This window comes from Thermothelomyces thermophilus, chromosome 1 (genome assembly GCF_000226095.1).
Source record: "Thermothelomyces thermophilus ATCC 42464 chromosome 1, complete sequence".
Classification (NCBI taxonomy): Eukaryota; Fungi; Ascomycota; class Sordariomycetes; order Sordariales; family Chaetomiaceae; genus Thermothelomyces; species Thermothelomyces thermophilus.
The window spans coordinates 6,912,255-6,936,887 of NC_016472.1; the positions used below are offsets into that span (position 1 = coordinate 6,912,255).

The following is a 24,633-nucleotide window of genomic DNA, read 5'->3' on the forward strand; positions in this document are numbered from 1 at the left end:
ACGTAGCGGAATAAATTATATCGTGAGCGACATCCGCCGCATGTCGTATGAGAGCGCCTTGACCAAGGAAGCCATGGCGCATCAGCCCTGAACTGCTGCTGGGCGCCCTTAACTCGGCACTGCGTAACCGAATAACTAGAGATTATCCGTACACCCCATTCTGTGTGCGAGATGCACCGGTGCGGATGGACGCTACGCTGTACTAGTACTATACATGCCTCGCGCCTTTTGACGCGATTTATCTCTCATACGCAGTGAGGGACTTACTTGGCGGCATCAACTCGGTCCGCATGACATCCCCAGTAGCCTGCTACCCTTGGGCGCGCCATCTACCAGGGGTATATCCGCACCAAGGTATGTATAATACTCCGCGGAGCAAGGTTTTGCGGGTAGCGGACAAAATCCGGAATATCCCCGTTGGTGTCGCGTGCATCGTGCTTTCGGCGAACAGCGACAGGTCCTCTGTCCTCCGTATAATCATATTTGTTACGTAGCCCCGATTCGGAGAGCATCGGACGCTAGGTCCTGCTCCAGGTTGGAAAGGTAAGTGCGGATTACAAGGGACCTGGCAATGGCGACATTGTCCAGTTTGCAGGCATCGGATCTGTGGTTTGCTGACCGTTGCCCAGAGATCGCAAGTTTCGCCTGAGAGAAAGACGCAGGGTGGAAGCGGTCGGCTCTGCGGAATTCCGATGCGGTGTTGGCTCTTTGAGTGGTCGATGACGTCCTGGCCTTTTCGCTACTACACTAAAGTAGTAGGATGGGGTAAAAAAAGTAGCGTTGCACGATACGGGTACCTTCCTCGCGCAGGATTGCCTAATAAGTGGGGTCGGTCGAGCTTTTCGATCCCCAGTTTTACCTGTGACCTCCAATATCGAACCCATTTTCGCTCTAATTTTTGCCAACCTGAACCCTGCCCCTCCTCTTTCATCATTTCATCAGTCGGGATTCGGCAACAGCCCGCCACTGAGTCCGACAATCAATTCTTGGTCTCGCTTTATCACATGAATCATCACCAAAAGGAGGGGGTGGTGGGAGGCATTATCAATTTCAATTCTGCTTTATGCCTGTCGCTTCGGATAAAGAATTGCTCATCCATCAAGGCGGAATAGTCCCTGCTCATCGCGAAGAGTGCGGGTTGAACGAAGAACTACTTTGACCCCGAAGGGGCGATGCTTCGCTGCAGCGTTGGGTTGCAGACGAGGGACTGCTGGTTAATGGGGGTAGCAGAAATGGCCTGTGAACAGAGCTTACTCAGGTCGCTGTTCGGTCGGCCTTTGCGCGCCCCAAAGCCCGATGCGGAGTACCTGGGTTACTCCATACCTTCGTACCCAAGGTACCTCATGTACCGCCAAGTACCCCACCGTACCGTTTCCTCACCAAGCTTGCCAACCTTCTTGGCCGACAAATCAATTGAGCACGCTTGACCGGCCCATCGAACCATGATGGGAGAGGGTGGGTATTCCGGTTCTTGCTTTTTGTTTCTCATTGTTTTCCTTGCACCAAGCTCGCAAGCTACGTTCACGTTCGCATTTGGCTGGGCGCATCTCGCGCTTTCAGCCCACTCCCAGGATGCCACCGAGCTTTGAGGCCTGGGCAGATCGGGTTGAAAGGCGGACCCGGAGCTCGAGTCGAGCAGGGATGTGTCGCCGCCCAAGTGGGTGTCTAGATGATCATTGTGTTCTTGACGGTCATTCCCTGGTCATGAGGACGTCAGTTGTTTGGGCATCTCCGCAATAATGGACTTCGAGAAAAAAAGAGGAAAAAAAAAAAGAATTAGTGCATCGCATGTTCACGCGTTTGTATGTAGTGTACTGTATGTACACGGCGGAACCTGCTCCACTGCTTTTCTACCTTAGTAGGGTACGCTAAACGACTGCGTGGGAAGCATCGCGGGTACACTAGTGTAGTGTAGGCGCGCTCTCGGACATGACCAACAGGCCGACCCGTTGATACCACCACGACTCGCGCGGCGACAAGACCCCAGCTCCGAGCCATTCGATTTTCCCCAACGGTTGCTCCGTATCAGCACTACCGAGAGCGAGCAGGCACAGAGGCGCACTGCATGCTTTGTAACTACCCTCGCCAAACGATCCCCCTTCCTTCCTCCACTCCTCCCCAGGACCCCATGCCCCTTGTCGTCCTGTCAACAACCTGCTTGTCCTCTTGGCTGCCCCAGTATTATTAATCGCCCCAGAATAGTTACTCCTGCGGCTTACACTATTATGCGCTCGCGCAGCTTCTGGTGAAAACGGAGTTGCCTACGATACGCCCTGTTTCCGTCAGCCACCCTTGTACTTGTTGTACTTGTTGTACATATATGCATTGGCCCCCTCCATGCGCGCTCGCTCTCACTTACATGCCTACCTCTCACTACACCTGCTATTGCTTCCTTCCCACCTGCCCCTCCCATGACGATGATGGACAGCCTACCTACCCCTCCAAACGAGGAGCATACCAGACCTCAGGGGTCGAAGCGGCCCCATGCAGCATCCAAGCCTATCAAGACAGTACATCGGACACTGAAGCGGACGAGTACACATAGCCACCCTCCGTCACCAGCCAAGGAAAGCCATTCGCAGCACAGCGATGGGAGGCATAAGCGAGTATGGAAGGCCTGCGAGAGGTGTCGCATGAAAAAGACAAAGGTAACCGGGCTCGCTCTTATATATACTTTTGTATTTGTACACCTTGGGGATTGTCACTGGCCGTAATCTCCCTTACTGACACGCAATGTTAGTGCGATGGAGAATTTCCTTGCAAGAGGTGTAAAGACGACGGGTTAATATGCACGGCTGGGACTCGAAAGAAGACCGAGTACAAACAACTACCGCCGGGGTACGCCGAGGTGCTGGAAAACACGCAGTTTGTCCTGATTGCCACGGTCCAGAAGCTCTACTCGATGGTGCGGAACGGAGAGCCCTGGGACCTGGGGGAGCCCGAATTGAACGACCGTGGTCAACCTGTCATTCACAACGTTGCCGCCAAACTCGGCTGTTTACGACCCAACAGCGACCTGGATCTTCCCGTTCATTCCATCTTCCCCGAGGATGAGGCCGGGATGGCGGAGCTGGCTCGGCAATTGCAGGAGCACGCTGCGGCATCATCAGCGTCATCGTCATCGTCATCATCATCATCGTCGTCGTCGGCATCAGCCGGCGACGCATCGCAGAACAGCAGCGGTAGCAATAGCAGCTCCGGGCAAGAGACCGAGTCTAATACCGCCTGCAACCGGACAGATCGAGCCAGTTCCTCTGCCGCCTCAGACGCCGAGCATTCGGATTTCGATCTCGAACCCGACTACCGCAGGGCCGCGTTCGGCACCGCCAGCGCCGTCAGCTTGTCGCCCGCCAGCCTCAGCTACCCCGACTTTGACCTCTCCCCGCCGCCCGCGGCGCCGTCGGACGGGTTCCCGCCGAGCCAGCAGTCTCCCACCGTCCCCGCGGCTCCGAACAACTTCCAGTGGATGAGCCGGCCGTCGTCGATGGATTTCACGACCCAGCAATTGTGGATGGCGAGTCAAGGTTTCGTGGGCACGGACATGATCTCCTCGGGAGTCCTGGGATCTAACTACACGGCCAAGCCCACCGGCTTCTCGTCCTCCTGTCGGAACCCCGAAGTTATGATGGGAATGGGCGACCCCATGATATTCTCCGGGTTCGAAGAAGACAGTTTACGACCACTCTTTTCCAATACAAACATTTAGGGCTTCGAATTTCTCTCTCTCTTTTTTTTTCCTTCTTCTTCTTCTTCTTCCTTTTTTATTCCCCTCTTGGGTTTATGAAACCTGGGAGTCAACAGGAGGATGGGACCGTGATTTGCTTTGCTCTTGTTTTACGTTCGGGAGGCGTTATTGGCGCAGGCGTACGGAAAGACCGGTGAGGATCTCAAACACAACACGGGGCGTCCCAGGAGCGGTTTGGCTTGACCCATTGGACTGTACAATTAGAGGCATGAGCTGGGTTGAGTGGTGTGAGCACTTTGCGTCTGAATGCGCGTGACCAGCGGAAGGGGTGATAGGAGAACGGCTGACTTGACAAAGCCGTCACTGCCGTTAATGCCAAAATTCATCAAAAACCGCTGCTTCCTCTCGTCTCTCCCATACGGCGGACCTCACATGTCTTTCTTCGACGACGACGACGACGACGACGACGACGACGACGATGACGATGTGCACCCCTGCCTCAGCCCTACGGCTACAACGATGCGTAACCTGGCGGCGGCCCAGCCCAGGTGCATGACGACAGCATTATTGTTCAATTCATGATGGATGCACACAAAACTCACAACCCCGCTCCTACTAGATTTGGAATACAGGAAACAAGGGGAACCAGCGAGAAGTCGTCGGTGACTTCGCCCATCGCACAACTCAAATCCACAGCCCCACCGAAAAAAAACGGACAAGATAACGGGCCGAGCGTGCGTTTGAGACCCATCAGGTTCCTCCGTAACGCGCCGAAAAGTGCCCGAATCCACGGAGCTGGGTTTACGGATTAGTGATTTCTGGCTGCTCCGAGGCTGCCTTGCTTTTCCGTTTTGTCCAACAGTTTTCGCCGATGTCCCTCGGAAACAGGTCAGATGTGGATTTGGCCATGATTCATAATCCGGACTCTCGCATTTCTCAGCTGACAGCGGGAGAAGTCGGGTCTTTGTTTATATATTTTTTTCTTTGGTCATATGGGTTTTTTTTCGCCCCATAGTCCTAGTATAGATAGATATATATATAGGGGGAAGAGGGAAGAAACGAGGAAGAAGCATGCATACCAATTGACATGGGCGTTACGGAGTGCCTCAAAACGTATCGGAACGGTCAACGAGACGGATCAACAGAGGAGCCAAGAGCACCGTCTCGGATCTTTTCTGAAAAACAGCCACCAATCTCTCCGGGATTGCGACGGATTTGATTGTCGACAAGGACGCAGTTTTGCCTCCCCATTTGGGGATCATCTCGGTGTCAGCCAAGAGGCGTCGTCATGCTCGGCGAGGGGCCACATGCCGTAATCTCAGCAGCCCAAAATACGCGATACGCGGAATGTAAAACGCGGGGTTGGCTCGGTCGGAGTTTTCTGGGTTTCATGGCCAAACCTTGGGGGAGCAGTGCAGCCAACCAGGCGGGCCATAAGGCGTGAGACAACCCCCGAAGCGGTGGCCGACTCCATGCAAGACAAAACATCGAAGAATGTGTGTTCCCATCATAATATCACCAATAGAAAATATCCCAATGGACTTCCCGAGGCGCGGCTTTGTGTTCATGGGGTCAGGCGGATTCCGCCCTTCGAATAGGACGGAGGAACGTGCCCTCACGATCGGGATTTTCTGGACCCCGAGTCCCGGCGCCGTGAATGCTCCGCGGGCCTCCGGGGCCTGGATCGTCCCGCAATATTGGGGTAACCTCTTTACCGTAGTTATGTCCGTACTGCGTCCCACCCACCGCGGTCGAATCCAGGGCAAAAGAGTATGTATGTACATCGCTCTTCTACAAAAAAACCAATCGTACGGTCAATAGTGCAGTAGTCTCGTCTATGCTGCATAAAGATGTGGAACTAGAGACAAAAGAGCAGAGAGGAACACGAAACGGGGCGCAGCACATGCCCGCTTGAGACCACCTGATGAAGAAAGACGGCCCGGTTTTCTGGTCGCTAAACGGAACGGAACGACAGAGGCTAAGCGCCTGCAATTGGACCCTGACCAAACCGGGGTGGAATGAGGGAGGGAAGGGGGTGAGGAAGGGGGGTGGGTGGTTGGTCATACTTCGTACGGCTGACTACGCAGTACCAAGGTCTGTGAACAAGTAAGGTAGCTAGCTGTAACTAGGTCCCTGCGAAGGTCGCTGTCTGCAGTAAGATTTTGGCCAGGGAGAGCATGACTCCAGAGACGGCGCTCAGCAGCACTGACTTGGTGTGGGAAGCTCACACACACCCACCCCCCCACCAAAAAAAAAAAAACAAAAAACCGGCGCCAAGTTGCTGACGGAACCCGGGCTAAGTCCGGCGAGTTAAGTCCGTTGGTCATGATGAATCATCGCCGAGGTCCATTCCCATCTGAAAGCAAGGGGGAAGAAAAGAAGGAATGGGGTGGGAACAGATATCCCAGCCAGTCATAGTCACGAATCGTTTTTGCCCAGCGGGAAAAGCCATACCAACTATCGCCGAAAAAAAAGGTGGGCAGATCTCGGCGGGCGGGCTGCTTTAACGCCGATTGAGCATTTGGAGCTTTCTGGCCGCGCGCCCGATTCCCGTTTCGAAACGAAAGAGAGGGCTTTTTTTTTAAAAAAAAAAAAAAAAATCCTTGGAGAATCCACCTTCAGGTCGAGGGAAGGCGATTGGAGGGAAAGCTCTTGGCTGCGACAAGTTCCAAGATGCAAATTGTACGGAGGACTCCATACGGAGTACTTGAACCGACATTCTTTTTGCGCGAGAGGAACCCCTGGTGGATCCCCCGCGGGTTGCCAACAACCCACTGGAAGGCGGAACTCGCTCCGGGACGGGCCAAGAAAACGTGCATCGCCCGAGGGCACGGCGCCGATTGAAAAGCCAAGCCGGCTAGCTCTCGGCCGAGCTTGGAACGATGTACAAGTTCTCCACTGCTCTCTCGATAACCGAAAGCGAGGCAAGCGAAGGTAGTTTTCTTTTTTCCGAATAGAAGACGCACCCTCGCACCCACACACACGCTCGCTCTCTCTCTCTCTCTCTGTGTGTGCGTGTGTGTGTGTGTGTGTCTGTGCCTTGCTTCTTTTTCGTCCTTTCCTCGATTTTGGGTCGTAATATGAGGAAGCTCTTACCGGGAGAAGAAAGGAAGGCAGGAAGGAAGGAAATAGAATGAAGCCATTGCCTGACGAGGGCGAGTGTCACTTTCCCTCTCAACGTGCGAGTTCGTCAAGAGACAGGCCTCGTGCCACAGCTGACGCCTCCCCGAATACCGTAAAAATAAGGTACTACCTTCTCCTACCCGATTGGGGAAATCGATCGTCTCTGTGGAGTCCCGACGTTGCTAGGTACAACGGCGGTTGGTGAAGCGGCAAGACGTCGCAGCCCGCTGCAGGGTTAGGCATATTCTGTATACATGCTGCGGTACGAAGGCACACTACACTACAAGATGAATGTATGGACAATACTCTATAGGTGGCATGTATGTACTGCGTAAGGTATATCTATGTGCCTCATGCATTCCAACCAACGTCGTTGCCAAGGTCTTGTTATGCGGAGCTGCCCTTCAGGATCTCATTGAGAGACGAAATACACATTGTGCTGCCCCTGAGCGGGAATATCGCGGAGCGGCATGCAAGCTACGCAGTATGTAAATCTGCGGTGACACAACACTAGCGCATAACCACCTGTGAGCAGCCCATGATGCTCTCCCAATGTGTAGAATTCTTTGGCTCATCCCTGAGAGAACGCTACCTGTTGATTGACCGCCCAGAGGTGGGGAAGATGCAGCTTACCTCACCTGACCTTGAGTGGGTTTCGAAACAATATCCGGGAAGCAACCCTCGCACTTGCCCCCTCTCTTCCCAACCCAATCACAAATCGACCTTCCCGTTCATGGCGGCTGTGCGCGCCAAGTCGCCATATGTAATCCGTACAGCCGTACGTACATACATAGTTACATAATATATCAGAGAAGAAGAAAAAATTAAAAAAATAACCAAGTTCTACAATTTGTCAGCGCACGCCTCTCTTTATTCCGGCTGACTAAACATCTACTCAAGAGCCGCGTGCTCTTCTTTTTCCCCGTTCTCGACTCTTTCGAAGCCAGAAGCGGACAAACTTATTTCCCTCCCAACGTCTTCTCCTAAACTTACTAAACTACTAAACTATCCGTAGTTATAATAAGTCCCTGTTTTACTGTGTAGGAGGCAGTGGAGGCCGGGTGAATGTCTCGGGCCAGCACCACCCGCAGGGACCGAAACACACAATACTCTTACACAAGCGCACAGAGGGAAAACCAAATCAAAATACCGGGTTTATTGGTCCATGTACTGAAAGTTTCTGCCCTTGTATGTATGTACACGCAAGTACCTCACTTATCATAACAGTGCCTGTGTCGGAGCCCGAAACCCGAAACATGCATACATACTACATGCAGCTGGGCGTTCCAGTTTGCAGGGTTATCAAGGATCGACTTTCGGGATCCATTCTATAGTGTATGTACGCGTACGAATGAAGGCGAGCGAGGCCGAGAGAGGTGTGAGAGTGTGCATGCTTGCGAGTGTTGTTACGGAGTTAGTGCCATCTGTAACCTGTACTTGGTCAGTGTACATTTATATACTGTACATACGTAGTGTTCTGCGCAGGTGTCATGACCGAACAAAGCCAAACCTACATACGGAGGGTCGGGAGAGGTCTTGATGAGATCAGACGAAAGAAGGACCAGCCGTGTGGACGGGGGGAAGAAACAAGAAACGTCCATCTCAGCTCGGGTACCTTTCAGGCTCGTAGTTACGAGCAGACGGGCCGACAGCAGTCTCGATCATTGTCAGCAGGATCGACCCTGATCATTCCTATACTACTCTACTTCGTCCTCTTATCTCGGGAGTAGACTTAAGAAATGACCACCCCTGGCGTATGCATCCCTTGAAAAGCCAAAGAAGATGGAGGGGATCTGCTCAGTGAGATGAGGCTATATCGCTCGAGAAAAAAAAAATGCGTCTCGCGGCTTTGCCCCGGAGCAAGCAGACGCCCGTAATATGGGTTCGCATACGCGCTCCTCTTGCGCGTCCGAGAGAAGTGCCCGTCTGTCGGGAGGGCTGCCTCATCACATCCCGCTTATTAGCGATCCAAGGGCCATGTTGCTGGTGTGAAACCACCTCTCCCCCCGGGCTGATGGAGGGGCCCAGGGTCTCAGTCTCCGACGATTGCTGACCAGCTGGATGAGTGTACGCATTGCTGAATTGCGAGTATGTATGTCCCGTACAGCATATCCCGGTACAAAGAGGGACGGATAACAGTTCGGGCGGAAGGGGGAAAGGCATTTTGAAACACTCTGTAAAGAGATCCGCGTCGTTGGTGGGGTCATGCGTCGAGTTGGTGTCTGATATTGATATAAGAGCAACGGATGGGGCCTAACAAGGAAACGAATCTCATCCGACGCCACCAACAGAGGTCGAAGACAAGTTCTCACGATTAGAGACGACTGACCATGTTCTCAACCGAACCAGATGGGCCTAGGCAGTCCGTTATCAATTACCGTCCCTTTTTCTGGAGATCCACAACCACTACAAATACCACCGAAAATCGGGGATACGCATCCAGATGGAGGATTGATAGATGAAAGAAAGGAAAGCAAAGAAGGCCGAAAGAGCCATGTCCCAACCTCCATTCACTCGACCGATCCAAGCAGACGACTCCGAGCCTCATATACCCGAAACCCATTCAAAACACACACCTCAACCGGCAAGGCGCCAAAAAGCGCAAAGAAAAAAAAGGGAGAAAGGAGAGGGTGAGAGTGAAAAAAGAAAAGAGAGAGAAGCTAGCATGGATCAAGGTTTGGAAAGAGGACTACCGATGAATATCCACCCTCTCGACCTGCCTCACATCGTCCGGCATCCGCACGATGCACAGGGCGACGCAGAACTCCCCCCACTCGCCGCGGGTCGCCTCCCGCACGGCGTCCTGCAGCTCGCGGCCGTAGTGCTCGCGGTAGGCGCGCTTGACGAGCGCCATGTGCTGGGCATCCCAGTGGTACCGGACGAGCCGCGAGATGAGCAGCTCGCGGCGGAGCTCGTCGCGGCGCGAGGCCGTCAGGGCGTGGTGCAGCAGCATGGCGTCGCGCATCGGTTTGTTGATGACGCCGTTGAGGATGTGCGCGAGCACTTCGCCCTGTTTGGCGGGGAAAAGGGAGCGTGGGGCGGTTAGTGCATGATGCTAAAAGCGGAAAGAGTAGGGGAGGGGAAGGGGGGAACGGGATGTAGGGCGAGGAGGGAGGAGGATGGGGAGAAGTGAGGAAGGAGGTGAAAGCAACAAAGAACGAACGGGGAAGAAAAGAGGGGGAAAAAAGAAAGAAAGGAAGAAAAGAAGGAGGGAAGGGGAAAAGAGTGAAAGAAGAAAAGAGAATGGGAAGAAGAAAAAAAAGACTTACGACCAGGTTCCCGCTCTTCTTGAGGGCGTCCTTTGCGAAATTGGCACCCCTGTACTTGTCCTTGTACTCCCTCAGGACCTCCCTCAGGTGGGCGTCGCTGCGCTGGGTGACGATGGAGATCATGAGGCTCTCGCCGCCCTTCTCGCTGCGGACGGCGTGGTGCAGCTGGCGGACGTCGTCGTCGACCAGGTCGTAGTCGATGCGCAGCGGGCGGCCGTACGCGTCCACCTCCTCCATGCGCTGCTCGTCGAGCACCATGAGGACGGCCTTCTTGAACTTGTCCTCCTTGAGCTCGGTGCGCATGCACTTGGTCAGGCTGTTGGCGTACTTCTTGTCTCTGAAGCCCTCCTTGATGCGCCGGATCTCGTCGTTGGTGCGGCCCATGAGCGCCTCGATCAGCAGCTCGCGCCGCGTCTTGTCGCCGTGGTACCAGAAGTTGGCCCAGTATGCCTCCGACTCCCACCGGCCGAGCGCCGTCGCGTAGCACACCTTCATCAGGTTCGGGTCCTCGTCCTTGAGGCGGGCGCGGATGTGCTTGGCAATGTTGACGCCCTTGCGCTCGGCGCCCGTCTTGACGATGCGCTTGTACTCGGCGCGCAGTTCCATCACCTGCTCGTGGGTGAGCCCCGGCAGGATCTCGATCAGGGGTTCCGTGTCGGGCGCGCGCCTCTCGCCCTTGAGCGCCTTGGCGAGGCGGGCGGCATCGTCGGCCGGGTCGTTGAAGCGGGCGCGGCGGGCGCGGCGCTTGTCGCCCGCGCGCTCGTCGTCCGAGGCGATGGGCGAGAGTGCCTCGAGGATCTGCGGGTCGGCGGTCGGGGGAAGCATCGGGGAGGGCATGGGGGACAGGGACTGCCAGGTGCCGTGGTAGGCCTCCAGCAGCGGGGACACCGGGGCGGCCGAGACGGAGAGGCCGGCAGCGGGGCGAGGGGTGTCGACGCTCAGGGTCGACATGCGCGCCGTCGGTGGCATGGGGGACCGTGACCGGTCGCGCTTCATGGCCGACTTGATCGGCGAGGGCGGATCGGGGCTCGGGGAGCGGCCGGGGCCCCCACCCGGCCCGTGGACGTCCAGATGGGTCGCGTTATACCGGAGCTCCTCCGGTGGCTTGGCGTACTCCCACGGCTTCGGCTGGGCGTATCCATAGCTCTCCGGGCGCGGGGACGGAGGGGCTTCGTACTTGGAAGGGCCGGGGAGCTTGCCGTAGGCCAGGTCTTCCTCTAGCTTCTCCTTCTTGCGGCGGCGCTCGCGCTCCTTTTCCGACTCGCGGTCCTTGCCCGCCGGGAGGGAGTCGCGTGACTGGCGGGAGGGTGACCCGGGCTCGACCGTCACGATCTTGGCGGCGTACTTGGGAGGCAGGTACAGGTCCGGGCGCTGGCGGCCCCTGTCGCGGTCCGAGTCGCTTTCCCGGTCGCGCGGCCCGTCCCTCTCGTAGCCGTAGTCGACCTCGCGCCGCGCCTGGGCGTAAGGGTCGTCGCGGTCGTCGGCCGGCTTCCCGCGCGGTGGTGGATAGTAGCCCGCAGCGGCGTCGGTACCGGCCGGCCATCTCGACAGGCGCTCATACTCGTAGGCCGCAGAGGCCGGGTCCCCCCGCAACGAGTCGGTGGAGCCCGGGTACGGAACCTCGACCACGTTGGGCGAGGCACGGGTACGGCTTCGGTCGCGCCCCCCGTCCTCATCTGCCCCGCGACGCCCGGGAGAGCGGGAGCGGCCACGACGGCTGCCGTCGTCCACCTGCAGCGACATATCGCGTAGCTACCTTATTCTGGCAGGTTTGTGGTATTTGTCTACAGCCCAGCTGCCAGCCGAATCCGAAGTGACTTCTCAGCCGCAGCGTTTGCTTGTTGTGCTTCGGAATGCGGGGTGTCCCAAACTGTTAATCCTTCCACTCAATCTCAGGCTCAGGGCTTGGCCAAGTTTTGTTGAGGAGGGGCTGGAGGGGCTTAAAGAAAACACACAAACATACACCAAAAGAAGAAGAAGAAAAAAAGAAAAAGAGCAAAGAACCAAGACAGCACTGGATGCCGATTGACGACAGGACGTCTTATGATGCTTGAAAACGTCTTCGAGCCCAGGGCAAGAACTGTGGTCTTTTTAAGCTTTTGCTAGGAACAATCACGACGTGCCACACCGGAAAGGCCGAGCAGGGCATGAAGGCGCGGGGCTCGAAACCCCTGCGCATGATTGAGGCTGGGGCTGGGGAAGCTACACTGTAGTCAGTGGCTTTGGAAGGTATGTAATCCGTATGTACCTTGCAATGCTAGCTCAGAGGTAGCTGCACAAGGCCCTCTTTCCCGTGTTTCACTGGCAGAAGGCGGGCCCAAGCCTATACTTCCGCTGTTGCCTGCCACGGGTCAAGTTGAAATAGCCAGTCGGGCCCTCCCCCCCCCCCACCCCAATTGGGACGATTTGTTGGACGGAGCACAAGAACGCGTGCTACACCTACGAGCCAGGTACGGCTTCGTCCGGAAAGCCAAGACCAAGAAGGATGCTCTCTTCTGTCGTACTCCGCTCTTCAGCCACGCTCGGGTCCCGCTCCCGTGCTTCTTCCCGCCGGCGACATGGCGCGCGAAAAGCCGAGAGAGCATCGGGCTTAGCTCACCCCTCTTGGCGGCGTACCCGATGTGGGTATTCTCCTTCTTGGCGCGCAGACCGCTCCGCGAAAAGCTCCATGCGCTCCCGGTCCCGTGTCTGGTGGAGAGCGGGGCCGATGGGTTACCCGGCCAGCCTTGTTCTGCAAGCCACGACCCCGTGAATCGCTGCGGCGGCCGGCTGATTACACATCTCCGGTCCAAGGATTGTCGAGAGATTGGTCGACGACGGATTCCGCAATGCTGGGTAATTGATTGTCGCTCGTTGAGGTCATGGGCGTGTCATCGCTGGTCCCGAAGGGAGCTGCCGCTTTTGGTCGACTTGGGTGGGCTGACTTTCATAGCAAACACGCTTTCCGAATTCAGATGGATGACTGTTCAATGAGAACAAGTTCGCCCGGTTTTTTTTAACTCGAGTACTTCGTGCGGATTGTCAGTTCTCGATCATGGACACGGCATGCCCCAGAGACGAGATGGAATCGGAGGGATCACAGTCCCTCACCTTGAAAAGTCATTCTTCGTTGCAGTTAGCCGTTTTGTCAGCTGTGCCACGACCGCGATGGTACCTGAAAAAAGATTTATTTGCCCTGCAACTCCTGGCCTGTTTCCTGGTGATTCCATAATTCTCCCGCACAAAGAAAGTCCTCCAAGAGCCGACCCGCTTCCTCCGCGATGCAAGTGCTACGTGGACAATGAACCGTGCGGTATTAAAAAAGTCAAACCCAATCTTATCCCGGACAACATTCGAGGCGCGTCAGATAATGAGATCGCGGATGCCAGGCGCAGCCGAGTTGAAGTGGGCGTTAGCGTCGCCGTCTGTTACCGGTAGCTCGCTGCGAATTTGGAACGCTTCACACACGACGCTTTTCGTTTTGGGCGTGACTTCCGTCGTCTTGCGTATCCCGAAATGAAACTTGCGACGGGCTGGCGCTTGATTCTAGTCGAATGGCTCCTTTCCTGGAAGGCAGAACACGGAACATTGGTTAGCCTCAAAGAGATGTTTTTTTCCACGGAACTAGGGAAAAAAAAAGGAAGGCGTACCTCCTGAAGAGGCTCTTCCACATCTCCATCACTACGACCACCAGAATGAAGGCAGCTACCAAGCAGACAACGAGCACGTCATTGTGCTCACGAGGGGACAAAGCCTGATGGCACGGAATGGCAGACTCGGAGGTTTCAGTGGTTTGTGATTCGAAAAGCTCAGGGGTATTAGGGTCGTCTTGGGCCGGGTGAGGCACAAATACGGCGTCGGTCTCTGGTTCCTCCGGTCTCTCTGCGGGCGGTGGTGGCCGGTGTCTCGAAAGAGGAGGGAGGACATTGGGCTGGGCCACTTTGGCTGGAGGCAGCTCGTGGGGATTGAAGCCTTGTTGTGGTTCCGCCTTCTCGACGGTCTGGCTTCCTTGGGCAAACCAGGGTTCTGGCGCGAAACGATTGATTGCGTGGTCCAGAGCTTCGCCACCAGGCCCCGGAAGGAACCTGGATACTGGCGCGCATATCGCGAGTGGCGCGACGCCGAGCGTGAGACACAGGCAGCTCGCCTTCATCGTAGCGCGTTAGTTACTGCTCCTCTATAGGGCCCGACAGCACAGTGTCGATGCTGAACGAAGAGCGGCGGAAGCTGTGGTGGGAGGCTGTTGTGGAAAAGGAGATGTATGGTACATAACAAGACGAGATACCCGACCAATGGATAGCAGAATGGGATACCGTGGATGATGATGGCTTTGTACTCAAAAGGTTATGATGGAACAGGAGAAAGAACCGCCGATCCGATGATCTCATGCTTCGCAGGTCAACATAATAAGTAAAGTACCGACCGGCTAAGGGGCATCCGGCAGCTCTGACTCGCCGCCGATTGGGCTTGGTCTCCATAAGCCGAACGGGGAAGGACCACGTACGGATCATGTATGTACATACATAGGTAATTACTACGCTTGACAATTGGGAAAGAAGCTGCTGCTGCGGTTGTCAGGGGCACTTCAGCTGTTGTTACACAAGAAGACCCAATTGGGTAGGCCGATTCGTGCCTGGCTACGGAGTACACTAAGCCCCTGTCTTGATGTGCCAAGATAAGCATATATGAGTCAGTCGGCGTCTCGACCAGCGACTCGACCGGCGACGTGCAATATGTGTGCGCGTGCACATGCAAGGCAGTGCTCACTGTATACTACTGTTCAAAAGCGTATTTATGTCCGGACAGACATGAGCTGGAGCAAGATTGGGCTCACCATTATTAGTTCAGGTTGTTTTCGTCGGCCTACGGATTTCTCCGTTCCTCCATGCACCCCAGGACTTCTGCCAGCACCTCTCTGCGGAAATGCTACGTAAGCTCCAGCGCCGGTGAGAGAGTCGCCCGCAACGGGCGATCGTAGTACATACGTCATGAGGGCTGGGGTTGGGGAAAGCTGTGTGTGCTGATGCTCGCGCAAACTAAATGCGGAAGCTGTCTGCCTTCGGTTCTGTTGTCCATCTGCGCGCTGATTTGGGGTCAAACGGATCACCGTTGCCCTGACCTTGATTTTGTCAGAAATGCCTCCTCTAACATGGCGGACCGCGAGTTGAGGTTAATCTGGATAATACGACCTCCAGACTTCAGTCAAATATGTCATGTGGTATACCATAGTATAGTAGTGAGAGCTCCAACACTCGGCCGTTTTCAGTTGGTATGTGCCGTGGGTTGATGCAGGATCGGAAGCTGAGGGCCCACTAAAGCAGCGGGGCTGCCCAACCCATGCCAGTGCTAAGAATTGGCCTGCGCGTGTTCGAAGCTTGTTTTCCTCGAAACATGGAGTGCGCTTCACGTCAGGGGTGCGGAGTAGTCGTTAGCCACAACTCACACCCAAACACGCGCACACACACACGCACTGCAACTGCAGCTGCAAGTTGGGAAACGGGCGGTATCCGTGTGCCATCCCGACATCTCTATTCCGACAGAGCGCTGTTCATGGAGCACCATCCTAGTTGATCCATGGCCCCTCCCTCGGGTCTCCATCAATCGGCCATCCCCTCCGATTCCGAGACGCCGTTCCCGCCGCTGGTCCGATCGTCGACCGTGCCCGCCGGTCTCAGGTCACGCCGCGCCGACCCGTCGCATCTGTCGCCCGAAGACGCCTACGCACCCTTCTCCCCGCCGCACCGCCTCGCGAGTCTCGACAGAGGGGTGAATGCCTCCGGTGCAGAGTCACGCCGAGGCCGCATTAGGCACAAGGATCCCAATCGAAGCCGGAGCAGGCGCCGGAAGCGCTTCCAGAAGCTGCTCTGGGTGAAGCAGTCATGTGCGCAACGCCCCGCCGCTTCTTTCTTTCGCTCTCTTTTTTTTTCTTTTCTTTTTTTTTTTTTTTTTTTAATCCTGAGCGGTCGGACTACGAGGTGTGCTGACGTCTCCATGGAACAGACCCGGACAACTACACCGACCAAGCAACCTTTCTCGAAAACCTCCAGCGCAATCCCCGCGTCCGGCCATACGACTTCTGGCCTCTAGTAGCCGACTCGACCGTCATCGTGCAGCACGTCTGCTCCGTCATAATTTTCGTAGTATGCTTCGTGGGCATATTCCAAGAGCGCGTCAGCCCTGTTTCGGTGGTCGGATGGAGCAGCTTTGCGACATTCCTCGGCTGGTTGCTGTGGGACTGGTGGGTCACCAAGGAGTCGACAAGCGGCCTAGGCGATGAGGATGCCAGGGCGCGCATGATGCGGGATGGACGAGCGTACAGGGAAGACCGCTCGCCGCGGCCGCAGGACTCGTCCGGCCTCGACCAGCCGGTGCCCAACCCCAACACTGCGAGCAACTCGAGCGTCTCGAACCTCCCATCCGCGGCGAGTTCGACCTCAAACCTCCTCCAAGACCACTCACACCACCAACAACCACAACAACCACAACGACCCTCCCTCTCGGTGAGTGGCGCTAGCGGCGGCAGCAACAGCAACAGCAGCAACAGCGGCAGCAGCAGCAGCAGTAACAGCGGCCTCCTCATCCCGGGCCATCCCCACTCGCGCTCCGTCAGCTCCGTCGCCTCCCAGGCCAGCGCCGCGACCACCGCCGCCGCTCGCCTCGGCCCCGATGGCCCGGATAACCACAGCCATGCCGGCGATCCGGCTCCATCTCCTCCCCTGGCCCGCAATGGCCGCGCCTACGTCCGCCTCGGCACCATCAAGTCGGCCATCCTCATCTACTTCACCCTCCTGGGCCTCTCCCCCATCCTCAAGTCCCTCACCCGCTCGACCTCCTCCGACAGCATCTGGGCCATGTCCTTCTGGCTGCTCGCCATCAACGTCTTCTTCTTCGACTACTCGGGCAGCAGCTGGGCCGCCGGCGGCGTGGTTGCCGGGACGCACGGCGGCGGCGGGAGGAGCGGCAGCAGCAAGCGGATGCCCGTGGCGTCGCTGTCGACCAACGCCGCGCTGATGGCGTCCACGGTGCTGGCGAGCCGGCTGCCCAGCACCGGCCAGGTGTTCAGCCTGACGCTGTTCAGCATCGAGGTCTTCGGCCTGTTCCCCGTCTTCCGCCAGTACGCGCGCCACCGCAGCTGGCGGTACCACGTCGCGCTGACCGTGCTGCTCGTCCTCGGCGCCGGCGCCGGCGTCGGCATGATCCTGGGCGACGGGAAGGGCTGGCCGTGGAAGAAGGGGCTCCTGGGCATGCTGGTCGGCTGTCTGATCGCCGCCCTGGCCATGGGCGGGTGCAGCTGGTGGCTGATAGGGCTGCAGAAGTACAAGAACGAGATATACGGGCCCTGGGATCCGGCGAGGCCCATTATAATAAGTCGGAGGCATTGGGATGACGAGTAAGGCTGGTCGTGGTAGTTTTTGCTTTCTTGTGAAAACAAAGCTATCTATCCTTCTTCTATCTTGCGTGTGCTGGATCCTAGCTATAATTGGAGTATGGAGCATGTTGAGTGCATCGGTGTCAAGTCGTCCACTTCCCCCCCCCTCCCCCCCCGCCGATCTCGTCCCAAGGACTCATATTTATTCGAGTCACCTGCCTATGGCGAATGGCGGTCTTCCCTTTCAACAAGGGGTTCTCAATAAAATTCGGTTCGGGGCAAAGTCGAGCTCCCCGTTGTTAAACCCCCCATCAGACAGGATTTTACAACCATCACAACACAGCGTCAGTGGTTTAGTGGTAAAATCCATCGTTGCCATCGATGGGCCCCGCGTTCGATTCGCGGCTGACGCACTACGTTCACCATATTTTTCTTCCTCCCTTTTTTTCCCCCATAATATATATACTCCGTCGATGTCATATTTGCCGGATCAATAAGAGAGCAGTCAAGTCTAGGAACCATCCACTTGAAACCATACGCTGCAGGGTAACAAAATCCCACTGCTCACTGACTTCTGTCCAGCAAGTGACCGGAACGCTGCACCCGACTAACATACACCAACGATCAACCAAACTAGGATCGCGCCAAAGGAGATAACATAGGGGAATCGTGAAATCACTGCCGCATCAGAAAAAAAAAAAGACCAAGGACCCCGTATCATCAACCGAGCAACCGCGTAAGAAGCAGGAGTAATGAGGATTGAAGAAAGAAACAGACAAAAAAATTATGAAATCCCTCTCAATCGACTCAACAACCGTCTTTCCAAGACAACAAACGGAAACCTCAATCCTCCAACAAGATTGAGCTTCCACATCTCGTAAATCAAAGGAGTACCGTCATCGCCAACCCAACTGTTGGCCTTGTTGTCATCACTGTCATCATCACTGCTGTGCTCACTTCACCTTCTTCCCATGGTGTTGTAGTTCATTCGCCCGTCACGATCATGACCATTTCCTCTCCATAATCCCCGTCTCAGCATCATTCCGCGTGTCCGTCATTCAACAACATCTCTAGCACGATCTGCCCGCCGGGCACCTCCGGATGGCTCATGCAGATCTTGACCGTGCCCTTGGAATCCTGCTGCGCCCCCGTGGGAGGCTGTAGCCCGGCCAAGCCGGCACCACCACCACCGACCCCGCCAGCGGCAGTCCCCGTGGGACCGCGGAACCCGAAATCTAGACAGCGCACATCGCGCCCGGCAATGATCTGCCGCAGGCGACCGTTCTCGGCATTACGCACCTCGACGTAGTCGTCGTTGAACAGCACGAGATATTGGCCAAACATCGTGGCTGCTTTCGCCTTCTTCTGCTTGCCCGAGTACTCCATGATGAGGGTGCGGCTGATCTCGCCGTGCTTGTCCACGTAAACGGCGCAGTCGTCGTAGGTGAGCAGGAACTCCTGATCGTTCAGCTTGAACATGCCGAGCGGGTGTGGCTCCTTGATGCGCGAGGCGATGTTGGCGATGGCGGCCTGGCCGAGATCGCGCGGAATAGATTGTGTGACCTTCTTGTCGAGCGTGAGCAGTTCGAAGCCCTTGGCAGTCGCGACTGCGATGTAGTTCTGGAAGAGATTGAGCGAGAAGCACTCAGTCGGAATGTAGAAGGCATCGTAGTCCCGGAAGGACTCGGTCGTCCCGCCCGAGCCTCCGCGGCGGCTACCGAAGAGGCGAGATCGCTTTTCGCTCGCCTTTTGGAACACTGGCTCGAGGACTCTGAACGTGTTATGCATACCCTCCTTGCGCTTGTAGAAGACGAGCATCCTGTCCTTCATGCGGGCCGTCGCAAAGAAGGCCACGTCCTTGGCAAGACGTTGCGGCGCGCGGCGCGGACTGTCGTGCGCCGGTGCAGGGAAATTCGATACCGGCGCAATCACGTCGAGCGGGTACGAAATCAGCGATCGATCCGCGATAAGGAGGCAGACAGAGAACTCCTCCAGGACGGCAATCTGCGTAACTCTGTTGATCTGAACCGACCGTGTCCAACCCCTAGGGTTCGACACCTCAGATATGTAAACGCCATAATCGGTCCCAATGGCGATGAGAGACTTGCCAAACGCCGTGAAACCGCAGGCGCAGTTCACCATCGCCCGACACACCGGAGGCGGGCCTCTCCCCGGGCCGTACACCTGCTCCATCTCGCGGATCGCTCTGTCCAAAGGCGTGCCCCTGATCGACACGCTGGGCTGCCTTCCCAAGAGTGACGCCGAGTCATACGCGAACGCGCTGTCCGCAATGACGCGCAGGCGGAACGGCTCGGCGTTTTGTGCATGGAGCGCTCTGGCATGCCTGGTCTTGGCCTCGATTATGGCCGAACACCAAGCGGCGCGCTCTTGAGCCGACGATGCATAAAGCGTATAGATATCGTGACCAAGATGCTTGATCCTGAACGGATAAATAATCTTGCCGTCATCGGCCCCTGCCGATGTGAGCCGCGATACCGTATTGAGAGAACTCATGGACGGTCCGGTTGCGGTATGTTCAATTCCGGGCCGGTCGCCTCCATTCGAGTTCACCTTGTTAAGCTGTGTCCCGGAACCGGTTGCCGCTGTGGTTCGAGCCAAAGGGGCCGTCAAGCCCTTCTGCTTGGCGACCGGGTCGTCGTTCATGCTCTCGAGGAAGAGCAGGGGCATGGGGATGGGCTGGATCATTCGGCCGTCAGCATCGTCAGACAAACCTCTGAAACCTTGGTGTACACGTACCTCCTTGGACACATCATATTTCTTATCGGTCCTCCCGTCCTTTGAGGGTACTGCCTTGGCAAGAATGAAGTAGTGGTCAAAGAGTAGGGCATGGGTGTCAACCCAGCGGACACCTTTCGAGCCCTGTCTTTGCAGGTCGCCCTGCTTGAGCAGCTCTCGGCCAAGGTGGTCGAGATTGAGGACGGACTGGAAGCCAGGTCGCAGAACCAGCATGGACTGCAGCTCGAGCAGCTCAACCTTCCTTGTCATCTCCGCTACTTTCTCATCGCACTCGTGGGTGACCTTCTTGATCTCTTCCAGAGCTCGCTCGAGATTCGTCTTCTCCTCGCTCTCCCCAGGCATGTTCTTCTTGACCGTTTCGAGAAGGAGACCGTATCTTTGAAGCCTGGTGATGGGCGCCTTGACAAACGTTGTCCACTCCAGACGTTTGGAGCGTTTGTGGTCTCGGACCACATCGAGGAACTGGCGGAAGAGCAGGTTTCTGGCCGCCTCTTTCCTGATTAGATACGAGGCATACGGAAACGACGAGCAGTACTCGATATAGATCGGTCTGGCTTTTCGAATCCACTCTCTGAACAAGTCGCTAAATCCGACGATCCACGGGCCTTGTTCTTGTTGGCGGTATTTGAGCTGAGCGAGCAGATGCTCCTTGTTGATTTGCTGGACAGCATCCACCTTGCCGAACACAGCGTCGATGAATTTCTCCATCCGGTTTTCCGCGATGATGGGCGGCTGCCACGCCCGGAGCCAGTCGCGATATAGCAGACGAAGAACGTCGAGCTGGCCCATGTATTCCTCCTCTCCTGTTACGATCTCATGCAGGACATTCTGCCGCTCGACCTCCTTCTTGGGCTTCGACTGGATCTCCTCCTTGGTCACGCCATGGAAGGTGGCCCAGTCCAAGACGACAACGTCCTCTTCGGACATCATATTGTCGAGATTTACCTTCTTGAGGGTCCTGCCACAGGTGTGAGAATAACACCTCACCGGTATGCCGTTGTCGTGCAACCTGGGCGCCATCCCCTCGTCCTCATGCAACTTGGGCGCGAAGCACCCAGAGCCGGTGAGCTGCACCAGCACACCGGAGAGCTGTCCTGCGCCGAACTTGACCCATTCTTCCTCGGGAATCAGAATGCCGGTGGCGAACATACAATCGACCACCCTCGCACTTAGCAACTCCGCATCGGCAACGTTCATGGTCGGCACCTTGGCACAGAAGAGCTTAAGAACGCCTTCTTCAATCGTCTTCCTCTTCAGATCCGGTTCGCCCTCCGCCATTTCGCGAATCCAGGATGTGATGCCACTCAAAGCCCAGGGCTCCGCACAGCGCTTGAAATCCGCGGCCGTGAGTTTCGAAGGCACAAACTTCCTCTTCCGACCGGTGGGCAACGTGATCATATCATAAGCGGCCAGTGAGGACGGCGTTCCAGTATCATAGCTCTCGTATGGTGCCGCGGCGCCGTGCTGGTAGGAGTGTGCATGCGGTTGGGACATATGCTTGAGCGCTCGCCTCCGCTCCTCAGTAGCATCTGTTCGGGACCGCGCAGGCGCCTGGACCGGGGGTGTGGTGCTGTGGTTCGAAAGCGATATTGACCTCTCGACGGGAGGTTGGGCGGAATGTTGACCTTGGTAGAGGACAGGTGTGTCGGGCGGGTAAGGGAGCCTCGAGTCTGCGCTCAGGGAGTAGTTGTGCTGGTAACCAGACCTGACAGAAGGTTGTGGTGAAACCTGCGAGCCGCCATCTGCAGTCTGAGAGGGGAGGGCAGGCAACGGACGGTGTGAGAGGCCTGGGTGCCAGAACATTTGATCATAAGGGTATTCCTCCTTGGGGGGAGAATCGCTCCCGCTGTGCCGAGAATGGAGGGATGCTCGCTCATCGCCGTCGTCGAAGCTCAAGCGACGAGTCTGAGGAGGGAGAAGGCCGCCCGTGCCTCCGTAATCGACCGACACATCAGAGAAAGGCGGGTACTCGGCTCCCTGACCCTGAGGCATCGGCAGCGGACGAGGGGCGTCCTGGCTCTGGGTAATTGCCGGTGGGGAACCGACCTCGTTGCCATACTGCAGATTCCCGGCGTAGCCGCCTCCGTACATGCCGAGATCCATTCCGCCGAACTCGTTGCCTGTACTCACCTGCTCCTCAGGAGGCTCGGGAAGCGGCGAGTGCGACCGGAGCGGCTGGTGAGAATGTTGCTGCGCTGACTGCTGAGACGGCGACTGGTGCGGTTGCTGCTGCTGCTGCGGCGGCGGCGGCGGCGGGGAGGCGAGTGGTTCCATATATGCCGGAAATGTGATTCCACCAAACCTTCGATCGTCCATATCGTCTCTCATCGCCAGCAGACCAGCTGCACCTTCTGGGTCGCTTTCTTCAGAATCCCAGGTGTAGGTGGTGTTGGTGGAGACCACGGTGTTATTGAAGGCGGACGAGGCATTTGACGGGTACCGGTTCACGCCCGTGTCGGAAGTCGTCCTCGACGAGGTAGAATTGTACCGATGCGCCTTGTCCAGAAGATCATCCGAGGCGGCACCATTGGCGGTCTGGGGCCGCTGGGTGTGCGTTATACCCAAATCGGAGACAATGTCCTGAATCAAGCTCTCTTGAGCCACCTGGAAATCAGTCTCGCCGCCACCATTGATTGTCCAGTCTGATTCCTCCGGCAAGTCATCCATCGGGCGACTGGGAAGCGGCGCATTTGTCGGATGCCTCTGGACCTGAGGCGATGCCTGGGAATGAGTTGGGGGAGACGGCAGCGGCGACGGCTGAGAGTTGGATCGAGACACCCGGTTAGAGAAAGAGTTCGGGTCTGGAGAGTAGGCGGGCCCAACGGGCATCAGGGAGTGCACAGGGTACGGTGTATGCGCGGTAGGCGCAGAGTATGCTGGGCTCGACCCGGCCGTGACACCGTTGCTAGCATACGACGACCCGGAGTATTGTTGACCACCATACGATGTGGGATATGGCGATTCGTACTGAGGCGAGACGGCGGACGGCGCTGCTGCGGGTGCATATTGCGGACTGTGCAGCGCAGGCTCATATCGTTGCGGGGCCGAAGGCGTGGTCGCCGAAGAGGGTTGTGATCCGCCGGCGCCATAAGTTGACGGCGGCTGAGGGACGTATGCTGTGGATACGTGAGGAACGGCAGGTGTGGTATAGTTTCCGTAGCCATAGTTGTTGTACCCGCCGGTGGATTGCCTGTGGGAAAGGGCCGAGTTGGTGTTCGCGTATGCTGCGGGGTTGTATACCGGGGGCGTGTAGGTCGTCGGGGGGGAAGTGTAAATTGGGCTCGTGGACGGTGTTTGCCGCAAGTTCTGTGCGGGGTGGTACGGGAGTGAAGTCGACTGCGAGCGAGCAAAGGCCTGGGGGTTGTATGTCGAATGCGACGGGGGAGGGGGCGGGACCTGGTATTGACGCTGGTAGGTAGCTGCTGCTGCGTTGTGAGAGACGTAGCTCGCCCGGTTAGCGGCCGGCTGGCTCTCAGCAGTCGGTCCAGTTATGAAGAGCTCCTCGTCGGCCCTGCCTGTGCTACCCGTGTATGACCGTTGGGGTCGAGTGTTGGGCTGTTCGAAGTAGTTGGCATCATCGCCGCTGTTGAAGCTCAGTCGCCGCGCGGGGTATCCGGCAGGCTCCTGTGGAGGGGTGGCAACAGAATATTGCGCTGGCGGCACATGGCCGTACCGGCGCGAGTCATCGCTGCGAAAGGACATGTCGCGCTGGCTGGTGGCAGAGAGCCGTGCTCTGCAAAATAGAGATTGTGTGCTTCACGGAAGCGACAAGGCAGGTGCGCAACTTTGTCGGTTGATCGTGGGTAACTAGCCTAGTCACCCCACCGGCGATCGCGTGGGCCAGGGCGGCTCAAGAATCAATCGTCCGCCCTCGTGCGTGGTCCCTCGCGGACAAAGAACACGGTGTGCGCTCGAAGGATCGTCAAGACATGGATGTAGTAGGTTTTCGCTGTCGGAAGAGGAGCCGACACAGGGTGCGGTCGCGGGTGGGTAAGGCAGGTGCCCGCAGGGTCGAGTGGAGCACGAAGGGACCTAAGAAGTCGCCCGTTTCAGGCACATCGGAAACCCTGCAACGACGCCTCTTCCAAGACTCTTCTTGCGGATGTCTGCACTCGAGTCGTAAAAAAGCCAATCAAACTGCCAAACTCTGTCGTGAAATGGAAGCGAACAAACGAATCGTCGTATGGAGATTCTCCGACGTCAGTTCTGCAGTATTTTGGGATGAGTGGGTGATAGTGGTTTGTGATAGTGGTTTGTGAGAGGGCGAGAGGACCAGGCTGTGAGTGGCAGCCACAACGTTGGCTACCTTCTTACCCTGGGCTACAACACTAGCGTGGGCGGACTGGGGCCCCGCGCAACTTGCGGCACCGTGGCCAAACACGGTAACCGACAACACTCCGTAAAAGAAAAGCATAAGTTATAGTACTATGTACAGCCAAGGCAGGCAGCAA

General features: G+C 56.7%; 5 protein-coding genes and 1 non-coding gene across 6 annotated transcripts; 3 read left to right on the plus strand and 3 right to left on the minus strand.

The window, feature by feature from the left end:
* The first annotated feature begins 2,371 nt into the window (after window positions 1–2,371).
* MYCTH_2313964 (uncharacterized protein) lies at window positions 2,372–4,793 on the plus strand. The gene is made up of 2 exons (XM_003659986.1): window positions 2,372–2,648; window positions 2,741–4,793. Exons 1-2 carry the CDS (start codon window positions 2,421–2,423, stop codon window positions 3,704–3,706), a joined length of 1,194 nt encoding a protein of 397 aa, XP_003660034.1. The 5' UTR covers window positions 2,372–2,420; the 3' UTR covers window positions 3,707–4,793.
* A 4,676-nt stretch (window positions 4,794–9,469) lies between these two features.
* MYCTH_2297808 (uncharacterized protein) lies at window positions 9,470–12,183 on the minus strand. Its single transcript, XM_003659987.1, has 3 exons — window positions 12,041–12,183; window positions 10,078–11,947; window positions 9,470–9,818 (listed from the first exon to the last, which is right to left on the minus strand). Exons 2-3 carry the CDS (start codon window positions 11,818–11,820, stop codon window positions 9,498–9,500), a joined length of 2,064 nt encoding a protein of 687 aa, XP_003660035.1. The 5' UTR covers window positions 11,821–11,947; window positions 12,041–12,183; the 3' UTR covers window positions 9,470–9,497.
* A 1,100-nt stretch (window positions 12,184–13,283) lies between these two features.
* MYCTH_2297809 (uncharacterized protein) lies at window positions 13,284–14,419 on the minus strand. The gene is made up of 2 exons (XM_003659988.1): window positions 13,707–14,419; window positions 13,284–13,622 (listed from the first exon to the last, which is right to left on the minus strand). The coding sequence occupies exons 1-2, from the start codon at window positions 14,207–14,209 to the stop codon at window positions 13,517–13,519; spliced, it is 609 nt and encodes a 202-aa protein (XP_003660036.1). The 5' UTR covers window positions 14,210–14,419; the 3' UTR covers window positions 13,284–13,516.
* Window positions 14,420–15,357: 938 nt separating this feature from the next.
* On the plus strand, window positions 15,358–17,660 carry MYCTH_2297811 (uncharacterized protein). The gene is made up of 2 exons (XM_003659989.1): window positions 15,358–15,937; window positions 16,057–17,660. Exons 1-2 carry the CDS (start codon window positions 15,631–15,633, stop codon window positions 17,448–17,450), a joined length of 1,701 nt encoding a protein of 566 aa, XP_003660037.1. The 5' UTR covers window positions 15,358–15,630; the 3' UTR covers window positions 17,451–17,660.
* A 107-nt stretch (window positions 17,661–17,767) lies between these two features.
* MYCTH_t15 lies at window positions 17,768–17,838 on the plus strand. The gene has a single exon. It is a non-coding gene; the product is annotated as a tRNA-Gly (tRNA).
* Window positions 17,839–18,272: 434 nt separating this feature from the next.
* MYCTH_2297813 (uncharacterized protein) lies at window positions 18,273–23,997 on the minus strand. The gene is made up of 2 exons (XM_003659990.1): window positions 20,183–23,997; window positions 18,273–20,122 (listed from the first exon to the last, which is right to left on the minus strand). The coding sequence occupies exons 1-2, from the start codon at window positions 23,882–23,884 to the stop codon at window positions 18,464–18,466; spliced, it is 5,361 nt and encodes a 1,786-aa protein (XP_003660038.1). The 5' UTR covers window positions 23,885–23,997; the 3' UTR covers window positions 18,273–18,463.
* Window positions 23,998–24,633: the final 636 nt, after the last annotated feature.

Coding starts and splice junctions, on each gene's coding strand:
- MYCTH_2297813 (XM_003659990.1), bottom strand. CDS start 23,884: ATGTCCTTTCGCAGCGATGACTCGCGCCGGTACGGCCATGTGCCGCCA. Junction 20,123..20,182: donor AATATGATGTGTCCAAGGAG/GTACGTGTACAC, acceptor CGAATGATCCAG/CCCATCCCCATGCCCCTGCT.
- MYCTH_2297809 (XM_003659988.1), bottom strand. CDS start 14,209: ATGAAGGCGAGCTGCCTGTGTCTCACGCTCGGCGTCGCGCCACTCGCG. Junction 13,623..13,706: donor TGGAAGAGCCTCTTCAGGAG/GTACGCCTTCCT, acceptor TCTGCCTTCCAG/GAAAGGAGCCATTCGACTAG.
- MYCTH_2313964 (XM_003659986.1), top strand. CDS start 2,421: ATGGACAGCCTACCTACCCCTCCAAACGAGGAGCATACCAGACCTCAG. Junction 2,649..2,740: donor GTCGCATGAAAAAGACAAAG/GTAACCGGGCTC, acceptor ACGCAATGTTAG/TGCGATGGAGAATTTCCTTG.
- MYCTH_2297811 (XM_003659989.1), top strand. CDS start 15,631: ATGGCCCCTCCCTCGGGTCTCCATCAATCGGCCATCCCCTCCGATTCC. Junction 15,938..16,056: donor GCTCTGGGTGAAGCAGTCAT/GTGCGCAACGCC, acceptor TCCATGGAACAG/ACCCGGACAACTACACCGAC.
- MYCTH_2297808 (XM_003659987.1), bottom strand. CDS start 11,820: ATGTCGCTGCAGGTGGACGACGGCAGCCGTCGTGGCCGCTCCCGCTCT. Junction 9,819..10,077: donor AGAAGAGCGGGAACCTGGTC/GTAAGTCTTTTT, acceptor CCCGCCAAACAG/GGCGAAGTGCTCGCGCACAT.